Source organism: Doryrhamphus excisus, chromosome 2 (genome assembly GCF_030265055.1).
Source record: "Doryrhamphus excisus isolate RoL2022-K1 chromosome 2, RoL_Dexc_1.0, whole genome shotgun sequence".
NCBI classification, from domain to species: domain Eukaryota; kingdom Metazoa; phylum Chordata; class Actinopteri; order Syngnathiformes; family Syngnathidae; genus Doryrhamphus; species Doryrhamphus excisus.
Window position 1 is genome coordinate 18,147,307 of NC_080467.1, and position 27,266 is coordinate 18,174,572.

Below are 27,266 nucleotides of genomic sequence, written 5' to 3' on the forward strand. Positions count from 1 at the left end.
ATCTTCATATTTGTATTAACTAAAATAGCAGACATGATAAGCAATGATAATAAGACTTAATAACTTATCATCCTGCCCTGTGATTGGCTGGCGACCAGTCCAGGGTGTACCCCGCCTCTCGCCCGAAGATGGCTGGGATAGGCTCCAGCACCCCCGCGACCCTCGTGAGGAAAAGCGGTAGAAAATGAATGAATGAATGAATGAACTTATCATCCTATCATCCATCTTCTTTATGACATTTGTCATTTGAGTCTAAGATTAATCTAACATTAATGTGCCATACATAGACACATACTTTGAAAATATATTTCAACTGCGATGTACGACTGTACTTGGATGCACAAAGATCAATGTTACTATTATTGCTTTTGGCTAGTTATCTGCCTTTATTCCAAAAAGGCATTGTTTTCCTGTAAATAGTGAAAACAGTGGTCTGTGAAAACAGAGGACATGCACATGAGTGTAATGTGTTCCATGTGGCCATACACTTGTGCATGATAGCTAAATCAACAATGGGGGACCATCGGGTTGTTGATTCCTATCAGAATTCTTCTGCTTCTAGCCATTGTTGCATCAAATAGGTGACTGGTGAGGATTCTGACTTCTTTAAGGCTGAATGTTCACAATATATTCTAGATCATATGTGGCCTATATGCGATAATGCATGCATTTTTTTACCCTAAATGTTGCATAAAACGACAATCTCCAACTATCTGCTTCATGTCTCCATAATTGCTCCCAGCAGTAGTGTGGCGCCAGTCAAATGCACTTGGACGCAGTCTTTACTCTCTCTCTCTCACACACATGCACACAGACATGAAGATCATAAGTATGTGGCAAAGCAGAACTGGGGAGAGTTTTTTGGCCCTGTCAACCTGCTGTCTTATAGACTTGGACCAAGCTAAGTCCAGCTAAGATCAGTTTCTGTAGCCAAATGTATGGCTAAGTCTATGTCTGTCAGAATTGCAAAGACAGCAGATCAAGTTGATGCTTGTCTGGTTTGTAGAGCTAGAAATTGATCAGATAGATACTATGTACCATGCACCAAATCTATTTCGTTAACATTGTTTAACAGAAACCACAGGTAAATAGGTCGGGGCTCCATGTTTCTCGACCATCACCTTTGTCTCAAACAGAGCTATATTGACACAAATATTGGCAAAACATGGGTGTTGTAAGTCTGTTCATCCGAGAGAAGCCATGACTTGCAATTGTTGCTCGTGTTCATCCCAAAGGTGTGTGATTAGATTGAGGTCAGGGCTTTCAAATTCTTCCAAAAGCAAATGTTGTGGTAAGTCTTGTATTTGAGCCAGTAGAACTAAGTAGCTTACATTTGATAATGCAAGCCCTTCCTAACATTTCTGTGTGTGCTTGTGTTTGTATTGGCAGATGCGTAGGTCACTCAACACATGGCTGGTAGTATGGAATTTTCCAAAAGCAGATATATAAACCAAAACAGTGTGTGTTTTTTGTGGCAGAGTCTTGGTTCTTGGTAACAGCTGAATACAGTCCAAAAAAGTTAAACCGTGTTATGCAACACGCTGAAAGAGCTGCAGCTGATTTTCTTTTGTGAAAAAAGTTGATTACTGTAGTTTGTGCATTTAAATGAGAGCTTAAGAGGGTGAAAAGTGGACTTGACCCGCAATCTTAAATACACAGAGTAGGGTTCTGACGGTCCTTTGTGACTCCTGTATGTAGTGAATAAAGGTTTTCAGAGGAGCTACAGCACACCAAAGGCCTGTTCAACCTCTCAGGATGCGAAAGTAGTAAAGGAGTTGTTAAGTTATATACAGTATGTAACCAGGATCAAGCAATGTCTGACTGTGTTAGGAAGTATTTACTCAAATATCACCTACAAATTTGCCTAAATAGGTTTGTCATCTGTGATGCCAAGGAATGTCTTTAGGCAAAAATCTTTTTGGCCGGTGTTTGTGGTCCTTGGGTTGTCCTGCGGGACAGCTGGAAATGCAGAGTTCAGGAATGTTACTAGCAAGTTTAGTTCTATAGTAAGACCTGTATTATGATAATGCTGTCTCGTGACAACTATGTTATATTTTTAGGAGATCTGAGAGTTCTGTATTCATCATTTTAGTGCCACGACTGACCGGTCCGCTGGGCAAATACTTCCCCACACAATCGTTCGTTATTTGAATTTTCAATTTCCACGAGATTCCACATTGAACAGTAGATTCCGTTTTTATTGGCCAATTACGTGATTCCGTTAACATGGAAATCATGTAGCCCTACTTTAGTCAGTTCATCACCTACACACATTAAATCAACGAATCACAACAGTTATGTTTCATTGCAAAAACATGGAGGAAAAAGTTAAAGTCAAGCTTGCAAGCGGGTTTGGGGGACAGAGTTTGAGTCGTGTATCCAAAAGTAGACATTTTAATGGATGTATCAACTCTATACATACTGCATACAATTACATTGAAAGTTTCAGAATGTTACTTGATTTAGCTACAAACACTCTGTTGTTAGTATTGTAACCTTGCTTGCATTTTTGACCTATTGGGGAATCCTCAATCTTCCTCTTGTTATTGCTTGAGTAACGCTGCTGAAAAGCACATGGAGGCTCACTTTTTGACTGTGGTTAGCATTAGCACCTGGTGCTGTTTACAGTAGCACTCAACCACCTTGGTTGGAGTGTAATATAAGCACCTAACACCTTGCTGCATTCATGACTGAAAGTTATTTTTCTGTGTTGTTGTCTCAGCAACTCTTCCACGCCCCATCTTCACAAATCGTACAGTCATGGATCACTGCACTCATTGACTTAACCTGGTATCCACAGCGTTTCTTAAATTAATAAGAAATTGAAGTCATCTTGCTGATACATATTGAACGAGCTTGGTTTGCGTTTACCTGGCATCAGCTCAACTTCACAGACCTCAAGTATTAATGGATAATTTGTAATTTCTGAAACCTGGTTGCCTTGCATATTGACTTTCAATCACAGTAATTGCAGTGCCTGCATTGGTTTTCAATGGATTGGATGTCCTGCTTCAGTTTGAAAACGCTAATTAGTGATATCTACATCCAATCCTGTGTGGGCTTTTTTTTGCACAGTGTGAAAAGCTGGCATATGGTAGCCATCTTGCCCTGGCGGCTGAGTTTAAGGAAATTCCAGCAGTGTCGAGTTTAGGCCAAGATAATACCGCAGCACACACACGCACACTCACTTGCACACACAGCACAGGTCAGATTTGTCATATGTGTGCCAAATTAATTTTGAAATAATTTGAGGAGAACTCAATCACAAGGCCAAAGTGTTATAACAACGTGTTTGGCACATTTCTTAACATGTCATAATTCAAATCTTCTCACACAGGGATTTGCTCACTGACGCTCGGACCCCCTTCTCTGGCTGTGGATTGGCTGAGTTCTATCTCTGTATACACATGGCAGCCATTATTTTTTCTGTGTTTAATCTTTGGCATTTTCCACATATCGTATATGGCACAAGTCAATGTAGGAGACTAACTTGATGTAGTATGTTTCTGGTTATAGGACTCATAGTGCATCTGTTCTTCCTTATCCTTGTCAGGCTTCAATGATTTCTTCCTTGGTAGTTCATTTACTCTAAAACAAATAGTCATTATCAGATAAAATAATAAAAAAATGTAAATTCCTCTCTTAGTTTAGCAGAGTGTGTGCAGAGGCTAACATCCCATTAGCCAAGTTAGCCCAGCTACATCCATTTCTGAAGTACTGGGCAAAATTTTGATTCAATTAATGAACATTATATTTACTGTCATAAAAGTATACACTCTCTGGTAAGATAAGTGTAAAAGGTAAAAAAAAGATGAATATTAAAAAGTGGAATTTGGAAACAAATTACATCTAATTTTTTTATGTTTTTTGTAACATTAGAGCCCCTTAGACATGAAACAACCCTATAGTCACTTTTATACTCATATTACCCAATACAGTAGACATAATAAGAGGAAATAATACATATTAGGCACAAATAAGACATAGACTCACATATTAGTATTTGGAGAGTTTCTTGTTTTTTTTCCAGTTCCATGTGAAAAAAAGTATAATGTGAAAATGTGCACTGATACGCAAGTACATTTGTGGTGACTTATCCAAACAACCACTATGGCAGCCAATATTGCACTGAGACACTTCAGGTATGGAACTATAACATAAACACACACACACACTCATCTGTCAGCAAAGTTGTTATCGCCTCAAAAGGCCAGATGAGTGTGCAGTGGTTGCCATGGAAACCTGCATAAACACGGGAGCCATTGTAGTGTGCCCCTGTTAGCCTGGCACACATTTTGGCTGGACACTCCAATCTTGTTGATTTAGTGCTTGTGTGCCTTCACTCACACAGTATCACTGTGTTTTCTCACTCACTGACACACACACACACACACACACACACACACATCACTACTACTGAGCTGTTAGCTGAGCACAGGTTCCCTCAATGACACACAAGCGTAAACACAATGTGCAGACAGTAAATTAGACTAAATGAAACATTCGTCTTTGTTAATTTGTGACAAACAGCAATGACCGGTGCTAATGAACAGGACATCATGTCACTTTCAATGATTCTGGAAGCTAGTCAGACTGGATAGAGTTTAATCTTACTGCACATATTTTCCTGCAGTCCTGCCTTGTAGATAGCCCCCTGTTTTCAACTCCCCTCCCATTTTCCCCTTTCTGTCTTTCACCCCCACTCTGCCTTGCGTTTTGCCTCGTAAAGATGACTGAATGTGCAGTGGCATGCAGGAGTGTGAGTGACTCACGGTGTGGGATTGTGCTGTCACAGAAAGGAACAGCTAAAAGCAAGCGCTTCTCAATCAGATTAGTCATCATGCAAGTGTGCGAACAGTGTATTTTAGTGCTCGGTTGTTTTTGAGCATCAGCTATGGATTTGATCTGTAGGAAGTACACAATACTATCTTCTTCTGTCTCTCAGCCAGTCATGGCAGTGCTTCAAGAATGAGCTCATGCCTGACCTCTGTCAGGATTTCTTGGCATACACACTCTTGGCCTCGATCACTTTTTCTTGTAAGAAATAGTTTACCAGAATAATTTAAGCCTTTTATATTGTTTTTAGCTCAGTGGTTGTGGTTGTGTTGGGCCAGGGTCCGTTAATTATAAATAGTAACTATTTTAAGTATGTGTAAGTGGGTCTCTCTGGATTTGTTTTGCATATTTTTGGCGTGTGGGAAAACTTGCAATCACGGTTCATCCTAGTGATTCAAATGCTGTATTTAAAACACAAAAAAGCAGAAAGCCCTATGATTTCCACGGAATTGGGTAATAAAAAACGGAATCTACTGTTAAACACGAAGTATTTCCCCGGCAGACCACTGAAAATAGTCCTATATCCACTTGCAATGTCTGTAAAATGACAATTTCAAGTGGTGGTTCTAGCAGAGCTCCATTCAATGCCACAAATTTATCGTCATCTGAGGACCAAACATAAAATGGAGTACAAAGCTTGTAGCAAGGCAACCCCCAAAAAGGCTGCCAGGCCAGGGCAACAAACTCTGGACTTTCAAAGGAAAGACAAATATCCAAAAGAGAGTGAAATTACAAAAGGGATCATTAAAAAGGCAGTTGGATTTATTGCCATGGACAACCAACCCATCTCCGTCGTGGAGAATGTTGGGTTTTCCAGTCTTTTAGAATGTATGTTCTGTCATTGCAACACTACGTTGCTGATATATAACAATACTGCCAAATTCAATATTTCTTAGAAATAAACTTTATTAAAAATTGTTATGTTTACAATAGTTACTTGCTAAAAACATGTTCAGTTCCGTGATCTATAATACCATTGCCAAATTATCGGATCGAATCTGGGGCCAAAAAATGGGATTGGAACTTCGCTAATTAAAACAAATGTGAACATGGGATTTTGCATTTTGCATTTACCAAATAATAAAAATATAACTCAAATATGCAACATTTGATCAGAGGGCTGCCCAATATCAGGAAAAAAAATTGTCCTCCATCTAAAATCTTGGATATCAGCACCGATACAAGCAGCCCATTCAAGACTGCGCCCCAGCACTCCCAGCAGTGCCAGGATAGAGCCCATGCACTCATAACAGCAGCATGTGCTAACCTGCTAATAAAATTAGCATATCACAGCAGCTTGAAAAAAACGTTGCAGCCTAGTGCAAAACCTGGCATGCACAAGTAACCTTTGGTGGCACAGAACCAACCCCATTGTGCATTTGACGCAGTGCCACAAAAAAAAAAATAAGGGTTGTATCTTTTATTACATTTAGGATTGATGGATGTGGTAGATACACTTAAAGCATTTCACCCGCAGACATACTGTCTCTCAGAATCTGGTATTTGGGATCATATGTACAAGGACTTTATAAAGAATCAACTTTTGTTCTGGCATGAAGCTTGGTTTGCAGATTTTGTGGTTGCCAAAAGTACATTTGATGGTTTGCCCTGTGTGCTATTAGCTTGCTTATGAGGTGAACCCCCAAAAGAGTGGAGATGATAATCAGTGCACTGAATGCGTGCCTGTAATATATAACTAACGGGCAACTGCAGTGCAATTGATAGCGCCTATTTTGGGTTTGGCAGACCACCATGCAATTTTGATTCCGAAATCCAACAGTGAAACAGGATATTTTCCACAAGTTTAAGAAAACGGTGTTGGGAGGGGAGGGATGGATGTTGACGGACACCGACATATATGAACATGCGCACATGTGACCTTCTGTTTACTGCATGTTGTTCTGTCATGCCTCTGTAATGAAAACCAGCCAGTCTCTAGCTAGGAAACTGGTGCATGGAGTAAAAAAAAAAAAACAGCCTTTAAAGATGACGGGAGGTGGAGGTACAAGACTGTGTAAGCATGATTAGGAAACCTTTCACAGGAGCGACAGAAAGGTGCAGCCAGTATTTGCTGAGCTCCAGTTACTCTGGAGGAAAGCACTACCAGGTAGAGGGCACACCATTAGAGATGTTGACACAAATGTGTTTACTGAACCTTGAACCTTCTGGCATCAGCGTGCTGGAAAAATGTTGTGATCGACTGCAGAGTGTAAGAGGTAAACAAATTTGTTAAAACGGTCCAAATACACAAGTATTATACCGAAACGCTGACATTGTTTCGCCCTATAGTTGTAACATAATTTGATAGTACATAGTTGTATTTTGGATTGATCGGAATGCCACCCAACAACATTAGATCAATCCAACACTAAATTAATCGTAATGAGCAGTTCCCGCTGGGTTGCAGGTACAGAATGTCCCAAATTTCAAGGGGCTTTTGATCACTGGCAAGGTGGTATGGCGAGAGGAGGAGGAATGTAAACAAGTGGGATTTGAATTTGCTGAGTGCGCTGTGAAAAGTTCCAGTCCCAGAGTGGTGAATATAACACCACTATGTCAGATCATGAGACTGCAATGCAAACTTTTATCTCATCTTATATACAGTCATTTTCAATTTTGTGAGCCATGGTGAAGTTATAAATAATACGGCTTCCATAATATAAGTGGTCTATTGGCCTTGGCGGAGATCTGAGCTCTGAGTGCTCGTCTATTTTGATGGGGTTACGTTTCCTGAAGTCAAAAGTCCTCATCCTGTTTGACTTAAACTGTCACATCATCAACTTTTAACATATCACCATAATCAGCTTCCAGAGCACCCTTTTTCAAGCATTGCTTAGATTCTGGCAGTTATATGCGCCAATAATAATATCTTGCCCTGATGAAAGACTGTTGATTTTCGTTCTTTTCTTTGTTTAATTATTTGGTCAAGATGCCAAAAATTGCATCTGTGTTGCAGTCGGTGTTCATGCGATGTTTGCAAAAATGTCAGCATGACGAATGTGCAAACCATATGAGTGTCAACTGACCTTCACTGATTGAACAAAATAAATAAATAAAATAAATTAGGTGTATCGTCATACATTTTTTCATTCTAATTTCCTTTTAAGTAATGTTAAAACCTCGACTCATCTCGTTCTCATAGATCCAATCTCGTGTATCGGCTCATCTTGAGTGTCTCGTGACACTCCTAACGTTTAAATCAAAGGTTATTGAATCTCATAAACAGCTCTATAAGTGTGATGCATCAGTTCTTGAGTTCGGTAGTATACACACAAACCGCATCACTCTAATAGAAAAAAAACAACACAAGCAAACAGAAGTTTGCATGTCCTCCTATGCTTGCATGGGTTTACTCTCTTGCTCCAGTTTGCTCCCACAGTCCAAAAACACACATGTTAAGCTAATTAGAGACTGCAAATTGCCTGTAGAAAGTCGAAAATGAATGAATGAGTGAATGAAAATAATGCAGCCAAATGCCCTTGCCATTGATGTCATTTCTAAAAAGCTGCAGACAGACTCGTTAGTCTTTGCAGTAAGTCTTCATGATTATACCTTCTGTATCTTTCCAGATGCCAGGTCTTTTGCCCGGTCCTGGGAGTCTGACAGTCATCTGGTTTTTATCTTGGTCACTGTGTCTCAGTGGGGCTCAGATTTGGACCAGTGAAGGTAACGTACAAAGACACACACTTAGAGCAGCACATGCATGGCATCCTCTTATCTTAAGGTCATATTTAAAAATGCATTTGCATGCAAAGACGTTACTGTTCATTCTATACACACACGAGCAGAGCAAGCTGAAGAGCTATTTTAGTGCCACTGACCCATGGGAGCTGAAGCAACTGCTGGGGAAAAGAGGGTGGAAACTCACCAGCGTTTAGAATAAAATAACTGGTTACACTGTACGGTTTCTCTTTTTGAAAAACACCATAAAACACCACCACATACTACAGAAAAAACATTTTTCTAATTCTGTTTGACCACAATGTTGTCTTTTCTCCCCATTTGTACTTACTCCACAATAACTCAATTGTTGATTTTTTTTCCTTTCCCGATTCCTTGATAATCTAATCCAGGGGTATCCAAACTTTTTTCCACTGAGGCCCAAATACTGCAAAATCAAAGGATGCGAAGGGGATTTTACATATTTTTTTTAATCCAAGCCATGTACCGTTAAAGAACAGCCTGCATCTGAGCTTGGTGTTATCAGTGACAAAGAACACATTTTTACATTTTTTTTATACTTTGTTATATTATATTTCAACTTCTCTTAATATTAAGTCTTTATTCTCATAATATTTAGACTTTACTAATTGTAATATTCTACCTTTTTCCCAACCTAAATGCTATAAAATATTGTGGCTTTATTGTCCTAATATTTTGTGTTTACTGTCATAAAATGGCTATTTTGCTGTTGTTTTTTTTAAATTAGTTTTACTGTTTAATTGTATTTTTAGTGCTGCACTTTGGACAGCCCTGATTTAATCTGTCATCTTAAAAAGATACTTTTCTCCTTTCTTAGTGTCTTATGTTTCTAATTTTTCTCTCCCTTATCTGCGCCAAGCCAAGGCTGAAATATTCACTTCATCAATAAGAAAGCTGGCCCTTAGCCCTTGGAGTAAAACTGTCACTGTTTTTCCTTCCCATCAACATAACGACTCCTTTTTTTATTGTTTGAGGAGTACTGAGTTTCATTGAACTTGAAATCTCTGCATCTCCCCACCCATCTGATTTTAATTTTTTTTGCACATACGCTAGTGAGAAAGTATGCTTGTATGGAGACCAGCACTTAAATGCATATGTGTGTGGTTTTGTGTATGTGTGTGTTGGATACTTGTGCGTGAGCTGTGGCCCTTTTACCAGAGGCAGAATCAGATATGAGCGGAACGCTGCGGGTTTAGGGAATAATGTGCTCTACTGCCAATAAAACATGAATACACATATTCAAAGCAGCCAACTCTGCACAACACCAAGGCCTGTAGGAACTGCACACACACATGCACACACAGAGGGGGTAAGGAATGCGTTATGTGTAGGTGAAATCATACACGAAGAACAATTAAAAGTATTGAGAGAGAGATATGAACTAGAAATGAAGATGTTGCAACTGGATGCTGAGGTTTTCTCTTCCATTGTTGTTTGTCTGAATTGTCCTGATTGTGTTCACTGTGTCGCAGTTTCCTTCGGTACTAGGGTTGATGTAGAAAACTGACAGCCTCAAACCAAATTCAGCTAAACTAAACTGGTGAAATTGCAGTAATAGTTTTGCAACCTATAGTGTTTCTTACCTATTTTAATCAAATTGCTGGCATTCGTAACTTTCTGTGGCCCCATGGCGGGTTATTGAGCAGCCGTACTTGATTAAACACTGAGTCTGCAATGCATATGGTGCTCAGTTTCACAGGAAGATACAGAACACGGCAAGTTTTAGTCCCCAATAGTGAATAAGTAGTTGACTTTGTTGTTTTTTTTTACCAGTGTGTCTCTCAAATCTCAGCCAAATGAAGGTAGAGATGACTGACATATGAAAAGCAAGGAAGTGAAACTTGGGGAAAATAGTAGTTTAGCAAATAGCACGGGGCTTGCAAAAAGCTGACTGTGGTTGTGAATTAATGAAAGTGTGTCTCAAAGGTGTGTGCCTTTTGAATGTTTTTCCTGAGATCTACTGTAAAAGAAACCTTTCATATCATGTAGCAATCTAAACATCCACAGTGCACACATGCTTTCATAGTCAGGATATAAAGTATCCACTTGGTAAATGACTAAAATCAAAATAAATATTTACTCAGCGATACACTGCTCTTAGTTGGCATCAAATCTGGCTATACCATCTGACTGAATATGCAATAGAAAAGTATAACACTTGGTGCACATTTTCTTACTATATTTGAAACAATTTAGCACCAAGAGCCGGATTAAATGGAGACTACGCGCCACTGAGAATGGTTGTGAAAATAGTCTTTGTGATTTGGAGCAGAAATAACTCAGTTAAGTTGAATACTCTGCTCAGTTTTGACTGCACTGATAATGGCCTCCATGTCACTCCTTTTTACTGTATATGCAAATTGTGCCTGAATTCAGACAAAAACGGTGGAACCTCGGTTAGCGTCCTGCCTCATGTTGCCTCAAAAATGTATGACACAATTTTGCCTCATATTTTCATTAACACAAAACACGTTTTTATAGTTCTACATGCATGAAACAATTCTAAATGCATACAGATGACAAATTAATGGGATAAATGAACTTTTAAGGTTACTTTTACCTTCATTGAAGATGATTCTTGAGTGAGTGCAAAGTGGCAACGAGACACCACCTTCCCGTTTTGTCATGAGTTATTTCTTGAATTCAATACAATTCAAAAGTGTTTTTCAACTTTTTTATTAAAGTGCTGTCGCTTGAAACTCCATTTACTTGTTTAGTTACTGTCCATTGAGTTACTGAGCTGAGTAACGCTATTGAAATCAAGAAATACCTAATGGCAAAACAGGAAGGTGGTGTTTGTGTGGTGTGGTGTTTTGCATCGTGTCACATCAATAATCACATTTCAGTGAATGTAAAAATATCCTTAAATGTTGATTTATCCCTTTCATTCATCATTTTTATGTATTTACTGTACATGCATTTTGAATTGTTTATGGCATGTTTTGTGTTAGCATTTTGGCTTCCTGAAACACATTTATGGGTTTGACGTTATTTCTTATGGGAAAAATGAATTTATGTAGTTATGTGTTCATTTCGCTGAGAGTCAGACCGTCTGGAATAAATTATTGACGTTAACCAAGGTTCCACTGTATTCCAAATTCAGCCTTTAAATTGGGACAAACAAAGGTTGACAGGCTGTTGGTTTGGGGATTGCTTATTTGTGAGACCAGAAGTGAGAACAATGTGTCCCTTTGGCAAGGACGTTGTGTTAATGCTGCTGTTGCAACCTTTTTGTTGTGTTGTCGTGACAGTTAATTATTCATTATGAAGATAATTACCTGAATGCTTTTCTGTTGCTGTCCACTTGAAGAGCTTGCATTAAAACAATAACTTACTCAAATACATTTGATGACTAACTGTCTGTTCATTATTACTGATTATTACTGTCAAAGCGGCTTTTCAAATACGAAGTAATGCTCTTTAAATGGCTACAATGACAAACTTTCAGTGCAAATAAACACAGTGGAGACCGCTCACCTTGTTTGGTGATGTTATTGTGGCCAGACTGCGAAGCGTGACAGTTAAATCACGCTAATACACACCATGCAGACACAGTATGTCAGCATGCAGGTAAGAATGTGCTTTAATGTTTTATGTAATGTCTGTGTTTGCAGTATCAGACGTGCAGTATGGACGCCTGGATTCCAATGTGACACTGGCATGTGGGAAGTCACAAATTAAGTAAGGAATTTCCAACTGTTGCTTTTGTGCCATCATGTTGTTTCCATGTGTGTGTTTTATAGAGGACAAAATGACTCCGGGAGTACGGGATGGGTGGCGCGCTACTACGTGCTATCCGGTCCTTGTACAAACGGGGCAGGAGTCTGGTTCGCATTGCCAGTAGGAAGGCAAGCCTGTTTCCGGTAAACGTTGACCTCCGCCAAGGCTGCCCTTTGTCACCGATTCTGTTCACAATTTTCATGGACAGAATTTCTAGGCGCAGCCAAGGTGTTGAGGGAGTCCAGTTCGGGGGCCTTAGAATCTCATCTCTGCTATTTGCAGATGATGTGGTTCTTATGGCTTCTTCGGGCTGCGACCTTCAGCGTTTACTGGGACGGTTTGCATCTGAGTGTGAAGCGTCTGGGATGAGACTCAGTACCTCCAAATCAGAGGCCATGGTTCTCAGTCGGAAAAGGGTGGAGTTCTCCCTCCGGGTTGGGAATGAGGTCCTGCCCCAGGTGGAGGAGTTTAAGTATCTCGGGGTCTTGTCACGAGTGAGGGAAAGTGGGAGCGTGAGGTCGACAGACGGATCGGCAGTAATGCGGTCGCTGTACCGGACCATCGTGGTGAAAAGAGAGTTGAGCCAGAGGGCAAAGCTCTCAATTTAACGGTCGATCTCTGTTCCCACCCTCACCTATGGTCATGAGCTTTGGGTCATGACCGAAAGAGTGAGATCGCGGTACAGGCGGCTGAAATGAGTTTCCTCCGTAGGGTAGCTGGACTCACCCTAAGAGATAGGATGAGGAGCTCAGTCATCCGGGAGGGGCTCAGAGTAGAGCCGCTTCTCCTTCACATCGAGAGGAGTCAGTTGAGGTGGCTCGGGCATCTAGTCCGGACGCCTCCCTGGTGAGGTGTTCCGGGCATGCCAAGCCGGGAAAAGGCCCCGGGGCAGACCTGGGACACGCTGGAGGGATTATGTCTCACAGCTGGCCTGGGAACGCCCTGGTGTCCTCCCGGTGGAGCTGGAGGAGGTGGCCGGGGACCGAGCATCATGAACTGTGGTTGATCTGCTCAAATGTCAATGCTCGTTCCAAATACTCAAATAGTGCCCTCCACTCTTAATTGATCCGTTTCTCAATGAATACTGAACCTCAGCTTTCCCCTCAAGAGGGAAAAAAGTGGAAACATTTAGAGAGAAAAACAGATGTGTACATATATACATGTAAGCACGGAGTATAAGTCTCCCTCAACGTCACAAAATGGCATAATATGACACGCACAAGTCTTGGAGGACTAAGCAGCTCTTTATTTGACGGGTACCAATCATGAGCTATGAAAAAACTCACAACAAGGTGGTCAATCTATCGGAAATGGCTGGAGGTCATTACTCAGAATAACAGTCTGACACATGGTGTCATCTCACAAAGAATGCTAAACTCATCACACAGCAACTTAACAGTGAAAGGACAGCTAGGAAATATGCAAGTGCTGAGTTTGCAAAAAAACAAGCTCTGAACATTTTGCCATTATGCATTTCGTCCGATTAAAGTATTTCATTGGGAGGCAAACGGCATAGATAATTGATGGATGGACGGTTGCTGAGGTGCTGTAATGCTGCCTCTGCCCACCAGAGGAGTCTAGAGCCTAGGCACCAATTAAATGCTTTGCTTGGATGAAATGCGTTACCTGGAAAAGTTAATTTAAGGCTTTATGTTAAATTCGCATTGGTACTTGTATATTTCCTAGCTGGCCTTTCAGTGTTAAGTTGCAGTGTGATGGGTTTAGCGTTCTTTGTAAGATGACACCGTGTTTCAGACCGTTATTTTGAGTTAATGACCTCCAGCCTCCAATGTTAAGTTGCTGTGTGATGAGTTTTAAGTTTTTTTGTAAGGTGAATCATATTGGGTAATGATCTCCTTCCAATGGGTTGATGAGTTTTTAAGCGCTGCCTGATCCTCACGGACTGGCAGGTGGCACAGTAGTAGTAGTACTTCTGAAATATCAGATATGTCATGAGATTAGAACATAGTCATACATTAGCCCCACCGCTGTATGAGCCACAGGGTTGAAAGAAAATAGTATACACCTGAAATTACAGTAATGACCCTAACCAAGGTTCCTCTGAAATGACATTAGTTAATGGGTATAATTTAATAGGACTGTCTCCTGTAAGTGAAATATTTTATGGCTTAATAACATGTCCCTCCACAGCCTACCCGTGGTGTGGCATCTCAATAACAGCCCAGCGTTGCCATGGCACAAAGTAACATCAAATGGATCCCTGGTCCTGTTGCACGCCAGCCATTCAGCCCAGGGCAACTACAGCTGCTATGACAACCAGGGGCTCCTCCTTCACGCCGTCAAACTCAGGCTGGGCCGTAAGTGTTGTTGTGTCTTGCCTGGGCTCTCATTAAGGAATCGCTTCAATTTAGCTCAGCAACCCCGCCACATACGTGTGTTTCTTTAACCCCTTATTGGACATTTCTGTCACTGCCAAGGAAACTGGCGTTATCGCCACCACATTGACAAAGGCCTCTGCTTCCTGTGACTGTCTCAAACAGGAAATGGCTCCCAAAGTGGCCTTCCTTTTGAGGGACAAGGTGCACCAGGAAGAGTTTTTCATATTATTAGATACCCCTTGTTCCTGATGGTGACATTCAGGCATGCGTGTGCACTTGTCTCCAAGATTTTATATCTTCCCATGGTTCCAGTATACATTGGGAACTACCTCAGACTCCTTTCCACCCCCACAGATCCCCCTGGGCTGCTGAGCATTTCCTGTCGAGTTCCTAATCACACTCACGTTAGCTGCTCCTGGATGGAATCAGTAAATACCTCTATTCCAGTCGAGTACATCGCCTCCTTCAGGTAAAATCCAGCTACTGCAACTGAAGCAGCAACATGAGAGTACCATATTATCTTTGTCTTCATCACTTGGTGGCAGTGTTTTGCAGTTTGATGTTGGACTTTGACCCTTTTGGAGTAAATGAAAAACGTTTTTGTCTTTTTCAAGGGGGACAGGTCAGGAGTGGCAGCCGTGCTTAGTGGACGCTGTCCACCACAACTGTTATGTGGATCACCCAGCCTTCTGGCTGACTATTCACACCCTTAGAATCACTGCCACCAACGCCTTTGGCTCAGAGACAACATTAGCCCGCTTTAAGTTGCACCAGCTTTGTAAGTATGATATATAAAGGCATTGAGAATGTACTATTTGTGTTGTCAACCACTTTCAGTGCTACTGTGTGTGGAATGATTTCTCCTTGCCTGTTGTGTATAAAACACCATTTGATTCCCACCATCAATTTCAGTTCAAGAGAATTTGTGTTGTCAAACACTTTCAGTACTACTGTGTGTGGAATATATACATATATATTATACATAAATATATATGTGTGTATATATATAATGCTTAGATAAAATGCTTATATATATATATATATATATATATATATATATATATATATATATATATATATATATATATAATCTAAGCATTTTCCAGCATAAAAATGGCCATGTTTATAAAGATATAATAATAAATATAATGTTGACAATAATATAATTTATCTGCAATAATTATTGTTATTACATTTAATGTAATACAATTATAACATATATTGTGTTATTAGACAGAATATCTAATACATAAGACAGAACATTCCTATGCAATCGCCTCATGTTTGGACACATTTTTCAGACAGGGAAATCAGCGACTCCCGGTGGTGACAACATGAAATACAGATCTTACATGAAAACGCAGATGAACTATATTTCACTGTGTATTAGCTTAGTATTTTACACTCCTCACTAGGTGCCAGAAATGTTCCTGTAATGTTTGGTGAGACACTTAAGCATCACGCTTGACTGCCGGAACAACAGGCTTTCGTCGCATGCACGGGTCTTATTCATATTTTAAATGGCTTATTTTGTTTTACTATGTTCGCTATATTGGGAAATGCGAGTCTAAGGGGCTGTTGTTTAATGCCATAATTAAGAGTGCTCTTAAACTGTATTTAGAAGGTTGTTAACAGGCAGCTATGACAAAAATTACATTTATAAATAAAGAACCCCGACAGCATGGTAGCCGAGTGGTTAGCATGTTAGCCACACAGTTTAGCCACACAGTCTTACGTACTGTTTATTATTATTATTATGTAAAAAAACAAAATAAGGAAAATACCAAGCAAAATGTAGCACATTCATCTCTTTTGAGCATTCTTCATTTTTTTTCCTTTCTTTATAGTGAAACCTGACCCTCCAGAGTCGGTGTCGGCAAAGGAGGTAGAAGGCCATTCCAAGAGACTGAATGTCTCATGGAACTTTCCCTCCTCTTGGCAGCAATATGATAATTTTCCCCTAGTTTTTCACATTAGATACAGACCACATGGATCTCTATACTGGTCAGAGGTGAGTTTCCGTTTCTCTACATGCGATATTGTAACTAGCACCAGGGTGTCATTGGTAAAGCATACTAGCCACTCACCCCATACACAGTGCTGATATACTTGCATGCATAAGTGATTGTATTCCTCAATTGTTCATAAAGCTAGAGGTACAACCTTTTTATTTGTGTCATGCTTTCAGCATCCTTATTATCTTTTCCTTTTGGCATCAGGTTTACTCAAGGGAGAGTGCAGTTGTGATTTTTGACGCCCTAGCTGGCCACCTGCATCAGATTCAAGTCCGAGCCAGGGACGACGTGGATTCTGACAGCCAATGGAGTGATTGGAGTCCTCTGCTTTTTGTTCAGCCTTGGGAAGGTTAGAAAAAAATCCTCAGACTCTGTATAAATATATAATAATTTAAATATATGTGTTACTTAAAACACACTTTTAATTCATTCTTTTTTAATAAATACTTGATCCGAGTTGACAAATGTGTTTTTGTGTTTTTTCTGCAGAGTACGCCACATCTGAACCTCCAGAGGATACTTTTCTCGACTATATTTTGCCTTCCAGTGCAAAGCCAGAGACCTCTACTGCAAAGGCGCACAGTAAGCATCTTCAAATTATGTATTTGTGGTGATTTGTGGCAGCCACTTCCTTACCATAAATGTCGTACAATGGCAGGGAAATCTATATATTCTCAACATGTACTGTCTCTTTTACTTGGATTTTTATCTGACTTTTTTGTGTATAAATAGATCACTGTTTTTTGTGGGGGTTATGTTTTGAGCCTACCAACGTATGGCAAATATTAGGGATTGATTGGAATGCCCTTAAAAATGTGTATTTTTACACATGGCTAACTCCTACCCTAAAAGTGACTTGGAATTTGTGGCGTTGTGTCGTCAGACCTCTTGCGAATGGCAAAGAAAAGCATCCATATGCCAACACGCACTATGATGCAGCTTACAAAGAAGACTGATGCACTGTGTTCTCCAGCATCTGTGAAGCAGATGTGTTCCCATTGTTAGTCCTCAGTCAGTCAGCATCAATCAATTTCATTCCACTATGATTTTTTGTAAATGTGACTTGGACTTATATTTTGTAATAGTTTGTAGGTTTTTGGTACTTTCTCCAAATGGTACTACTGTATAAACCTGTATTAGATCCTTAAAACTCTTCTTCTTCTTAAAACTCTCCTTTCCCTTTTAGATCCAGGAGTTGAAGATGACAGTAATTTGGGTTTGGTGATTCTGCTGGTTTTGTTTGCCGTGGTTATCATCGCCACCGTCCTTTCCCTCATCTTCTTGGTGTGGTAAGGCACACCCACTTGAAGTCCACATCCACTAACACATGCCTTTCACCCTGACTGAAGTGGCTCTCTTTATGAGGTGATGAATTCTATTGTTTGTTTTTTTATTTATAGGGTGAGACAGAGGCAGCGTGAACATGTGACCAAACAGGAACTCAGTTCAATGGTCAAGATGAAGTCCATGCCAGTTTGATGTGAGACAAATCTTTTTACCATTTTTGTAGATTTTTCATGTCGTAGTTGAACTTCAAAGTCAGTCATTCCTCATCCGTCATTACTTGTTTTACTTGCACTGCAATCCTTTGTTTATCACGATAAATTGATTGCAGACCCGTTTGTGATAAGTAGGATTCCTTATTTACAAACGGAATATGTTCGTAGTTAGAGCATGGGAAACGGTCTTCTAAATAAGGTTCCAACATTATTAAAGCCCTCTGGACATGGAATAACACCCCTATAGTCACCTTTACAATTGTCTTTCCCCAGTGTAGTAGACACAATAACAGAAAACAAGACTTGTGCTTGTGTGTGTTGCTGTAAATGTATTCCAGTGCCAGGGCATCTCTTATCTGAAAATAACTATTTACATTGGAAAAAAATATTCATAAAGTATTATCAACGTGATTTTCTTGTGTGAGCGAAATGCCCTATTTTCAAAGGACAAAAAATCTTTGTTTGTGGAATCCACTGTATCAGTTTTCTGCAAAGGATAAGCAGTATTTGACCTCTTCTTCTTTCTGTGCTGTCACACATGTGTTATGAATATGTCCAATTCCCACTCGTTTTGCCCGTTTTGGGAGATAGTTGTGGATGGCACACATGGCCTCTGTGGTGAAGCTAATTAGAAACCTAAAGGGCACGCTTGGTTAAGCGAGAAAAAAAAACGTAACGTGGTACTTGGGCAAATAGACAAACATGGTGGGGGTGAACACAAAACACAGCATATTGAATAAGGACCATTAAATGCCACATTTGAGCGAAACCAGCCCATGTGTTGCTATAAACAACAAAGAGAGCTATATTATAGGCTTGTAAATATGTCTTCATATGACTGGTCCACTCTGTTATTTACATCTGGTAGTGCTTACACTGCTTAGTACATGGATGTTTTAATGTGGCCTCCTCTCTCTCCCACTCTCTGCAGGTTGATTTTAAACATCGTCTCCTCCTTCAGCCCGTTCTAGGGCTCTTCTAAAAAGTTGGTCGTGATGACAGCATGTTGACTTCCCATATTCAAGTACAGACTTTTCTCTTTCAAATACCCCTCATGCTATTGTTATACACAACAGACTGTAGTATCAGTGTGAGGTGGATGAGGAAGGCAGCTGAGACCAAGCAGGCAACTCCAGTCCTACAGACGCCATGTATTAGTCTGATTTTTTTTTTTAACATTTTTTTGGTTGCACGGTATATGTTTTTTTAGTTTTGTCTTTTGGGTGATGCTCCTTTTTGTGATACCTCTTCCTCATCATCCATCCACTGAAGGTGTGTGAGTGCACGACACGTAGAATGAAAGAGAGGGACAAACACACCACCAGCGTTAGAAGAACAAAGGTGAAGCAGGAAAACGACATCAATTTGCTCGACATGCAAAAACAAACCCAACAATATTTTCAATAGACTTCATGTGCTTGAATAGCATTTCAGTCCCGTCCACTACGGATGCACCGACACACATTGAATTTGGATATCCGCCCATTCCGATACCAGAACCCCATTTGCTTTAACATGCAAACGAGACTGATCCTCACGGTTGGTTGAAAAGAATATCAGCCAACACAGTCAGCTGGACAACACAGAACCCTTAGCATCACAGATGCATTGTTGTTGATTTAATATCAGGCTGAAATGAACTCCTCCCTACATGGAAGTAAGATATTGGAGCCATCTGCAAGTTTTGTCCAACTGTTTTGTGTGGCCGTGAATGTTGCAGTGCAGTTATGTTTGCTGATGCTCTTTTGGCTGTGTTTGGTCGGCTATTCCTCTAGCTATGTTTGCTGATGTTCGTCTCATTACATTTGCTGATGTTTTTCTGACTACTTTTGCTGATATTCTTCTAACCACATTTTTTTGATGCTGCTTTGGCTGCGTTTGCTTCTACAGTAGTTCCATTCACTGATGCTCTTTTGACTATGTATATTCTTCTAGCTGCGTTAGCCGACAACATTAAAGAGACGTGGCTTATGGATCGGAAACCTACCCAGGCAATATCAGAAATTTTTGACACTTGAATTACACTGGTATCGGAAACCCAATACTAAGAGGACTACTACTGTCAACAGTCGTATTTCCCCCTTTGAATTATTGTATTAAATTTCATGAATTTTTAAAAACAGATCATGCATAACTTGTAATAATAGGAAGTGTTCTCATGCAAATGTTGAGATGTATGCATCTACACTATTGAATGGCATTACAGTAATATCAGAGCAAGATGGAAGGATCTCAGAGATGTTTGTAGAATGCTTAAGAAGTTATTGTGGGTGTATCTTCTGCCAAGGGTGGTACACCAGGTTTGGCCTGATGGGGTGTGAACGAATCAGGACATTTGTTATCAGAATTTAGGAGGATTTTGCTGGAAAAATACATATGAGGGATCTTTTGAAAATAAACACACAAAAAAATACTGTAGGTGATTTGGCTGCTGCAGAACGCTGATCGTCAAAGTTGCCCACTTTAGAAAACAATCAAATTAGTTCGCTGGAGGATGCTGATCATCAAAGTCCCTCTTTTCATTGAATGAATTTGCTGCGGAGTCAAGCTGTGACCGTGCAGCGCTCAAGGAACATGTGCAATACCTTTGTAATCACATCAGAATGGCTGACACTTTCCAGGATTTTGAATTTTCATGCAAGTGTAAAAGTAATTAGAGGTTGATGTCAAGTGTCAAGTCAAAAAATAAAAAATTGTACCATTTCCTATGCGTAGAACGTGTTGAAAGCCGCTTGCAACTCATAGCTAACTTGGACACGGGGTTCTTTTTACGCACGGGCGCTGACCATGATGAACCTTTGTGTACCTTTTATTAAGGTTCTTTAGTGAGTAACCACACCCCCATTTCCAGGAACCTTTATTTTTTTACCGGGTAAATTGTCTGGTTACCATTGCACCTCTAACTTCCTGAAAATGTGTTCAAGTCAGGCCCATCGAAAGCACCTGGGATCCCGAAAAGACCCTCACGCAAGGGGGGGTTGGGTCAGTTCATTGTGACCATGTGGTTTGACAAGATAATGGTTGCCATGGTGACCTGTGTCTATCAGTGCTGGTCAGTGCTCGTGAAAAACCCCAAAATACCTCAATTTATATCTGTTTTAGTATTTCTTTGTTCTGTAATCCTCCTCGGTTGATGACGTTGTGTCCGAAGCTGTGCGGTCATGGATGATCCAGGGACTGAAGTCAATGACCGTATCGGGAACGCAAGCTCGATGCGAGTCTGACGACCGTATGTTCTCTCAAGCTATGTTAACACGTAATGCACAGATCCAGTTGAAGCTTTGTTTTGCCAAGTATTTTATATGGCATGTATTCTTTGTACAGAACCTTTATTTGGGAAAGCCCTCTTGTGTTTGAGTTTCTCGTAATTGGGATGGAAATGCATGGAGCCGTTGGCGTTGGTTACAAGGAAAAATCTTTTTGTAATCAGAGAATGTTGGGATAATCTGGATGTACGCTGGATGTACGCTGTGTATTTGTGTTGTCCTCCCCAGTTTTATGAAACTCTGTTACTTTTTCTTCAATTTCTCATTCGTTCCAATGTGGAGTACAAAGAAAGCACGACCACACAAGTGTGTTTGTGTTTGCCCTTTTATAGTTAAAATACTGATATGAGTATATTTTTGTAACATTAAGTTGTTTTGGTCAGCAGAACTCAATTTGGTGTATTGAAAAAAACATGAAAAAAATGAATATTTACTTCCGTTGCATTTTAAAGATATTTTTCTGTGGGCAAAGTGCAGTATTAGTAACTGTCCATCATGTCATGTGAGCCTTTCCTCTGCGGTATGTGATGCCACGCGGTGCCTGTTGAGGTTTACACCCTGGCAGATGTACATAGTCTGTGTCTTGGTGTTTGTTTTTAGCTTCATGTGTTTGCCAGATATCACCATAAGCTGTTCTTCCCTTCCCGCCCTTGTACGGTTCTGTAAAATAATAAAATACTATTTTATCACATTTTCAAGTGCTCTCTTCATGTCATCACACTTGATTAGTTCAGGGTGTTTATTAGTGCAACATATTACATTTACACACTCTGTGTTACAAGTACAAGTAAGCTTTGGCTTAAAAAAAAATCCTTACTTAAAGCAAATTAAAACAGTGAATTAAAAATGTGCAAAATAATTGTAGCGCTGCAACAATGAATCTTATCTAATTAATGACTATTTTGGTACTGGATTAATATTTGTTTTATAAAAATGTAAATATAATTTCAGCATTTCAAATGTGAATATTTTTAAATTTCCTGAGTCATCCTGAGGACTTATCTTTGTGTTTTCTAAAACAGTAACCAGATATCTACAGTAACCAGATGTAACCAGTTACTCGATTAATTGAAACAAGTATATACAAAATATATATATATATATATATATATATATATATATATATATATATATATATATATATATATATATGTGTGTATATATATATATATATATGTGTGTGTATATATATATATATATATATATATATATATATACATTATTATTATTTACTGGACGTCATATTTGCAGAGAAAAAAATTCGGCCATTAGACGTTAAGTCATGATATTTTAAATATAAAATATTTTAATAGTCAGGGACATAGAAAACCTGTTCATTCCCTTCCACATACGAACATTATTATTATTAGACATTATTAGAGCCTATGATCAAGAGAAAATAAGCAATTTTAGATGTGAATAAGGCTCGCGTGTGTTGCAATAAATGTCTTCGGACGTAGGAACAGGAACTGACGTTGTGGGTCGGCATTCAGGTTTAGCTTAATTACAGCTGCAACTATTATTGAGATTATTCAAAGCCATTTGCATTTTAGCCCATTTTTACACTTGAAAATGTATAAAATGAAAGTAAAAATTAGACCGTAGTCAACCACGATCACTCATGAATAAATTTTTGAAATAATGCGATATTTTGCAAAGCATTTTATGGGAAAATGACGAGCTTCCCTTTGGTTCCTTGTCGCCATCTGGTGGACAAATATTGGTATGGCTGTTCTCACGTGTGGCACAAAGCATTCAAGCTTTATTTTAGGCATCTAATAACAGTGGATGTTTTTAACCATTAAAGAAAACATATAACTTCAATTCCAACAAAAGCCATTACATTCAAACACTAAATCTCTTTTTTACGCTAACCATTGTCACAGTACTCACAGCGTTATCACATATCAAAATCCATCGCTCAATTTGAAGAAGTGTCGTAGCTCAATAGCACTCATACACAATAAATAGCAGACTTTTGTGAAAAAATACTCAAAAATAAATTAACCATTTCCAGTTTCTTGGTTGCCTTAGTGCATTATTCCTGTTAAATATTCCAACACACGCTCCTCTAAAGCCGTATGAATAAAATGGTGCTTGTAAAAGCAGAGAGAAGCTAAAAAGTATAGCTAAAAGTAATGTATAGTAATGTTCTCTTGAGTAAAACAGGATTCCGTTCCAAAGGTTGTGAAGGAACAACACCGGTGATTGGCACGGGTAAAATAGAATATGTCACCATTCTTTCGGCGTGGGCTCTACACATCAATAGCGACTCCGTGTTTGGTGGAGATGACGTCTCTGGTACCCGTCAGGTACATGAGCACTGAGCACAGGTGAGGAAGCGTCGCTGTGGTGCTGACGTAGAGCCAATAGGGAAGCGGAGCCGTGTTGCCTAAAGGACACACCCACAAGCCATGGCGCACGGCATCCCGTACGTGGTGCGTGGTCATGGCAATGAAGAGCATCCAAGGCAAGGAGCACCAGGCGTCTTTCAGGCGTCCCAGCCACATGAGGAAGCGGAGGGAGAGGCACAGGACGGGGATGAGGGAGGAGCAGTGGAGAGGAGGACGCTGAGGGAGCGAGACGGCGGCCTGGAGGAGGAAAAAGAACAGATTTTTAAATAAAAATGAGCCATTTACCAAATGTGGGTGTGGTAAAAGCACCTTCAGTGACAGCGACCCAGCCATGTAGAAGTGATCCACGTCAATGATTGACGCCAGAAGACCGGCCAGCAGAACTTCATACACATCACTCTTCTTCCTTAACCCGATGACCACAGCCCAGGACCACAGCCCCACCAGCGCATGGGTGGCATTGTCCAGGATGGCACGCAGCCACAGGTGATGCTGGATGAGCGGCAGCTGGAGGGCGTGGTCCGCCACCACACAGAACACGCCCAGGCCAGCCGACGCCAGCAAAGAGGCGGAGCTGAAGGTCTGCAGAAGGGCCTGAGCCTTTTCTGTCTCCACAGCCAGGTTGAGAGGCACGGGGGTGCCCTCTCCCCCGAGGCCGACCCCCAGCAGTGGGGAGGAGTCCAGCTTGGAGTAGAACCCTTGCATGGTGATGGATGGCTGGGTGGTGGCGGGGTGAAGGGTCAGCAAGACTCAGGTTGACTGCACACATCCATAAAAATGACATGCATATGCGTCATGGGAAATTATGCAAATAGATATGACTGTAATGACGACACTAAATTTCTGTCGTCTTCTGTTTAATCATGTCACCGTAAAAAAAGCAACACAGCGCGAACACGTATTGTAGCTACGTCGTCATCCTTCGTCACTAATAAATACATGTCATAATTCATACACGATTCATTCATTAGCATCTTCTGAACTGACAGCTAGCTGGGAGCTAGCATGCTAACGAGCAAGGATACCGCTTTGTAGGCGGACAGCGGCGGTGCCGATCTGCTAACACCGACTACATTAAACCATATTTTAGACTAAAGTACTAACACTAAATACGTTCCCATTATTTTCATTGCACAAAACCTAATAGTAATAATTATTATTATACTCACCCCCCCATCGTTCTGTACTGGTGTCCTGGATCCAGTTGCAAAAAAAAAAAAAGAAAAAGAAACAATAGAAAAAGTACTTCTTCTGCAGTGAAGAGCAGTCACTTTTTAGCTTAGTACGGCTCACTACTGCCCTCGGGCGGATAATAGTTCAAATGCAAACAAAAAATGTCATGGAGCGTGAACTCAGTGGTTCACATACTAAAATACCTGTAAGATATTTTCGCAGAAAAATGAAAGAAAAGTTCTTGTACCAAGAACACAGTATTTCGTGTGCCTTGAAATAATCATTCAAATTATCAAAAATGGCCGTTACAGAGAAAGGGACAGCTTTTGGTGTTGGGGTTTAGGAGTTAAAACAGGTTAGGGTAGGTTTGGAGGTTTGGTTGGGGTTTGGAGAAGGGTTGGAATTACAGTATGTGTACGGGTTAAGATGTGTTAGGGTTAGGAGGGTGAGGGTTAATCGTTTGGGTTAGCAAGGGTTAGGGGTTGGGTTAGGGTTGTCTCTTACGGCGGTCTAATCCCAGCTCATGTTTCCTATTAGTGGGTGAACAATCCATAACCTTTGCCTTGTTGGGGAACAACTGTACATTGCCAGGAACCAGGAATTCTACAAAATTTCAAAAGAAGTGCACAAGAAATGATGGTGTACTACTGGGGTGTCAAACTCGTGCTGTGGAGGGCCGAGACACTGCAGGTTTTCTTTCCAGTCGGTCACCAAAACAGGTGATTTTAATGATCAGCACCTTCTTCAGTTTGACAGAAGGAACTTGTCAATTAAATCACCTGCTGGAGAAACCCGCTGGAGAGAATACCCGCAGTGTCTCAGCCCTCCATTGACATGTGCAATAACACACATACATACATACATACGTACATACATACAGTGAAGAAAATAAGTATTTGAACACCCTGCTATTTTGCTATTTCTCCCACTTAGAAATCATGGAGGGGTCTGAAATTTTCATCGTAGGTGCATGTCCACTGTGAGAGAGATAAACTAAAAAGAAAAATCCAGAAATCACAATGCATGATTTTTTAACAATTTATTTGTGTGATACAGCTGCAAATAAGTATTTGAACCCTACTGTGAAGCATGGGGGTGGTAGCATCATGCTTTGGGGGTGTTTTTCTGCACATGGGACAGGACGAGTGCACTGCATTAAAGAGAGGATGACTGGGGCCGTGTATTGTGAGATTTTGGGGAACAACCTCCTTCCCTCTGTCAGAGCATTGAAGATGGGTCGTGGCTGGGTCTTCCAACACGACAACGACCCGAAGCACACAGCCAGGAAAACCAAGGAGTGGCTCCGTAAGAAGCATATCAAGGTTCTAGCATGGCCCAGCCAGTCTCCAGACCTGAACCCAATCGAAAATCTTTGGAGGGAGCTCAAACTCCGTGTTTCTCAGCGACAGCCCAGAAATCTGACTGATCTAGAGAAGATCTGTGTGGAGGAGTGGGCCAAGATCCCTCCTGCAGTGTGTGCAAACCTGGTGAAAAACTACAGGAAACGTTTGACCTCTGTAATAGCAAACAAAGGCTACTGTACCAAATATTAACATTCATTTTCTCAGGTGTTCAAATACTTATTTGCAGCTGTATCACACAAATAAATTGTTAAAAAATCATGCATTGTGATTTCTGGATTTTTCTTTTTAGTTTATCTCTCTCACAGTGGACATGCACCTACGATGAAAATTTCAGACCCCTCCATGATTTCTAAGTGGGAGAAATAGCAAAATAGCAGGGTGTTCAAATACTTATTTTCTTCACTGTACAAACATATATACAAAAACACATTCATACATATTCATACTAACCCCTTATGATTACGATTAAGATTTTTGTTAAAAATCACCGCCCTCAAACTCTGTAAATTTTATGCCATTTTTGGATGCTTCTCAGGCCCTGGTTGAGTGTGTGTGAGGTTTCATCTGTTTTTTTGAGCAGAAAAGTGCATTAGAAGCAAGTTGAACAAAACTGAAAAAACGACATACTTGTGTTTTTTGTCAAAAATCACCGCCCTCAAACATTGGATTTTTATGCCCTTTTTGGGTGCTTCTGGGGCCCCTTTTGAGCATGTGTGAGGTTTCCCCTGTTTTTTGACCAGAAAAGTGCATTAGAAGCAAGTTGAAAAAACTGAAAAAAACTGAAAAAACGACATACGTGATGTCGTACAAACGTTATGTTAAAAATCACCACCCTCAAAATTGGCATTTTATGCCCTTTTTGGGTGCTTCTGGGGCCCCTGTTGAGCGTGTGTGAGGTTTTTTTTTTTTTTTTTTTTTTTAGCAGAAAAGTGCATTAGAAGCAAGTTGAGACAAAAAAATGTGTTTGTGTATGTATGCATGTGTTACAGTACGTATAT

General features: G+C 40.3%; 2 protein-coding genes across 2 annotated transcripts in view; one reads left to right on the top strand and one right to left on the bottom strand.

The window, feature by feature from the left end:
• Nucleotides 1–22,068, top strand: part of il11ra (interleukin 11 receptor, alpha) — a 30,936-nt gene extending 8,868 nt beyond the window's left edge. The window contains exons 2-12 of the mRNA XM_058064209.1: nucleotides 8,406–8,502; nucleotides 12,153–12,219; nucleotides 14,410–14,576; nucleotides 14,952–15,066; nucleotides 15,212–15,375; nucleotides 16,445–16,608; nucleotides 16,817–16,961; nucleotides 17,102–17,194; nucleotides 17,799–17,901; nucleotides 18,013–18,092; nucleotides 19,043–22,068. Coding sequence (XP_057920192.1) covers nucleotides 8,406–8,502; nucleotides 12,153–12,219; nucleotides 14,410–14,576; nucleotides 14,952–15,066; nucleotides 15,212–15,375; nucleotides 16,445–16,608; nucleotides 16,817–16,961; nucleotides 17,102–17,194; nucleotides 17,799–17,901; nucleotides 18,013–18,091 — 1,194 coding nt within the window. The 3' untranslated portion in view covers nucleotide 18,092; nucleotides 19,043–22,068. The remainder of the gene's footprint in view (nucleotides 1–8,405; nucleotides 8,503–12,152; nucleotides 12,220–14,409; nucleotides 14,577–14,951; nucleotides 15,067–15,211; nucleotides 15,376–16,444; nucleotides 16,609–16,816; nucleotides 16,962–17,101; nucleotides 17,195–17,798; nucleotides 17,902–18,012; nucleotides 18,093–19,042) is intronic.
• Nucleotides 22,069–22,615: 547 nt separating this feature from the next.
• On the bottom strand, nucleotides 22,616–24,982 carry tmem267 (transmembrane protein 267). The gene is made up of 3 exons (XM_058062090.1): nucleotides 24,901–24,982; nucleotides 24,041–24,490; nucleotides 22,616–23,968 (listed from the first exon to the last, which is right to left on the bottom strand). Exons 2-3 carry the CDS (start codon nucleotides 24,434–24,436, stop codon nucleotides 23,633–23,635), a joined length of 732 nt encoding a protein of 243 aa, XP_057918073.1. The 5' UTR covers nucleotides 24,437–24,490; nucleotides 24,901–24,982; the 3' UTR covers nucleotides 22,616–23,632.
• Nucleotides 24,983–27,266: the final 2,284 nt, after the last annotated feature.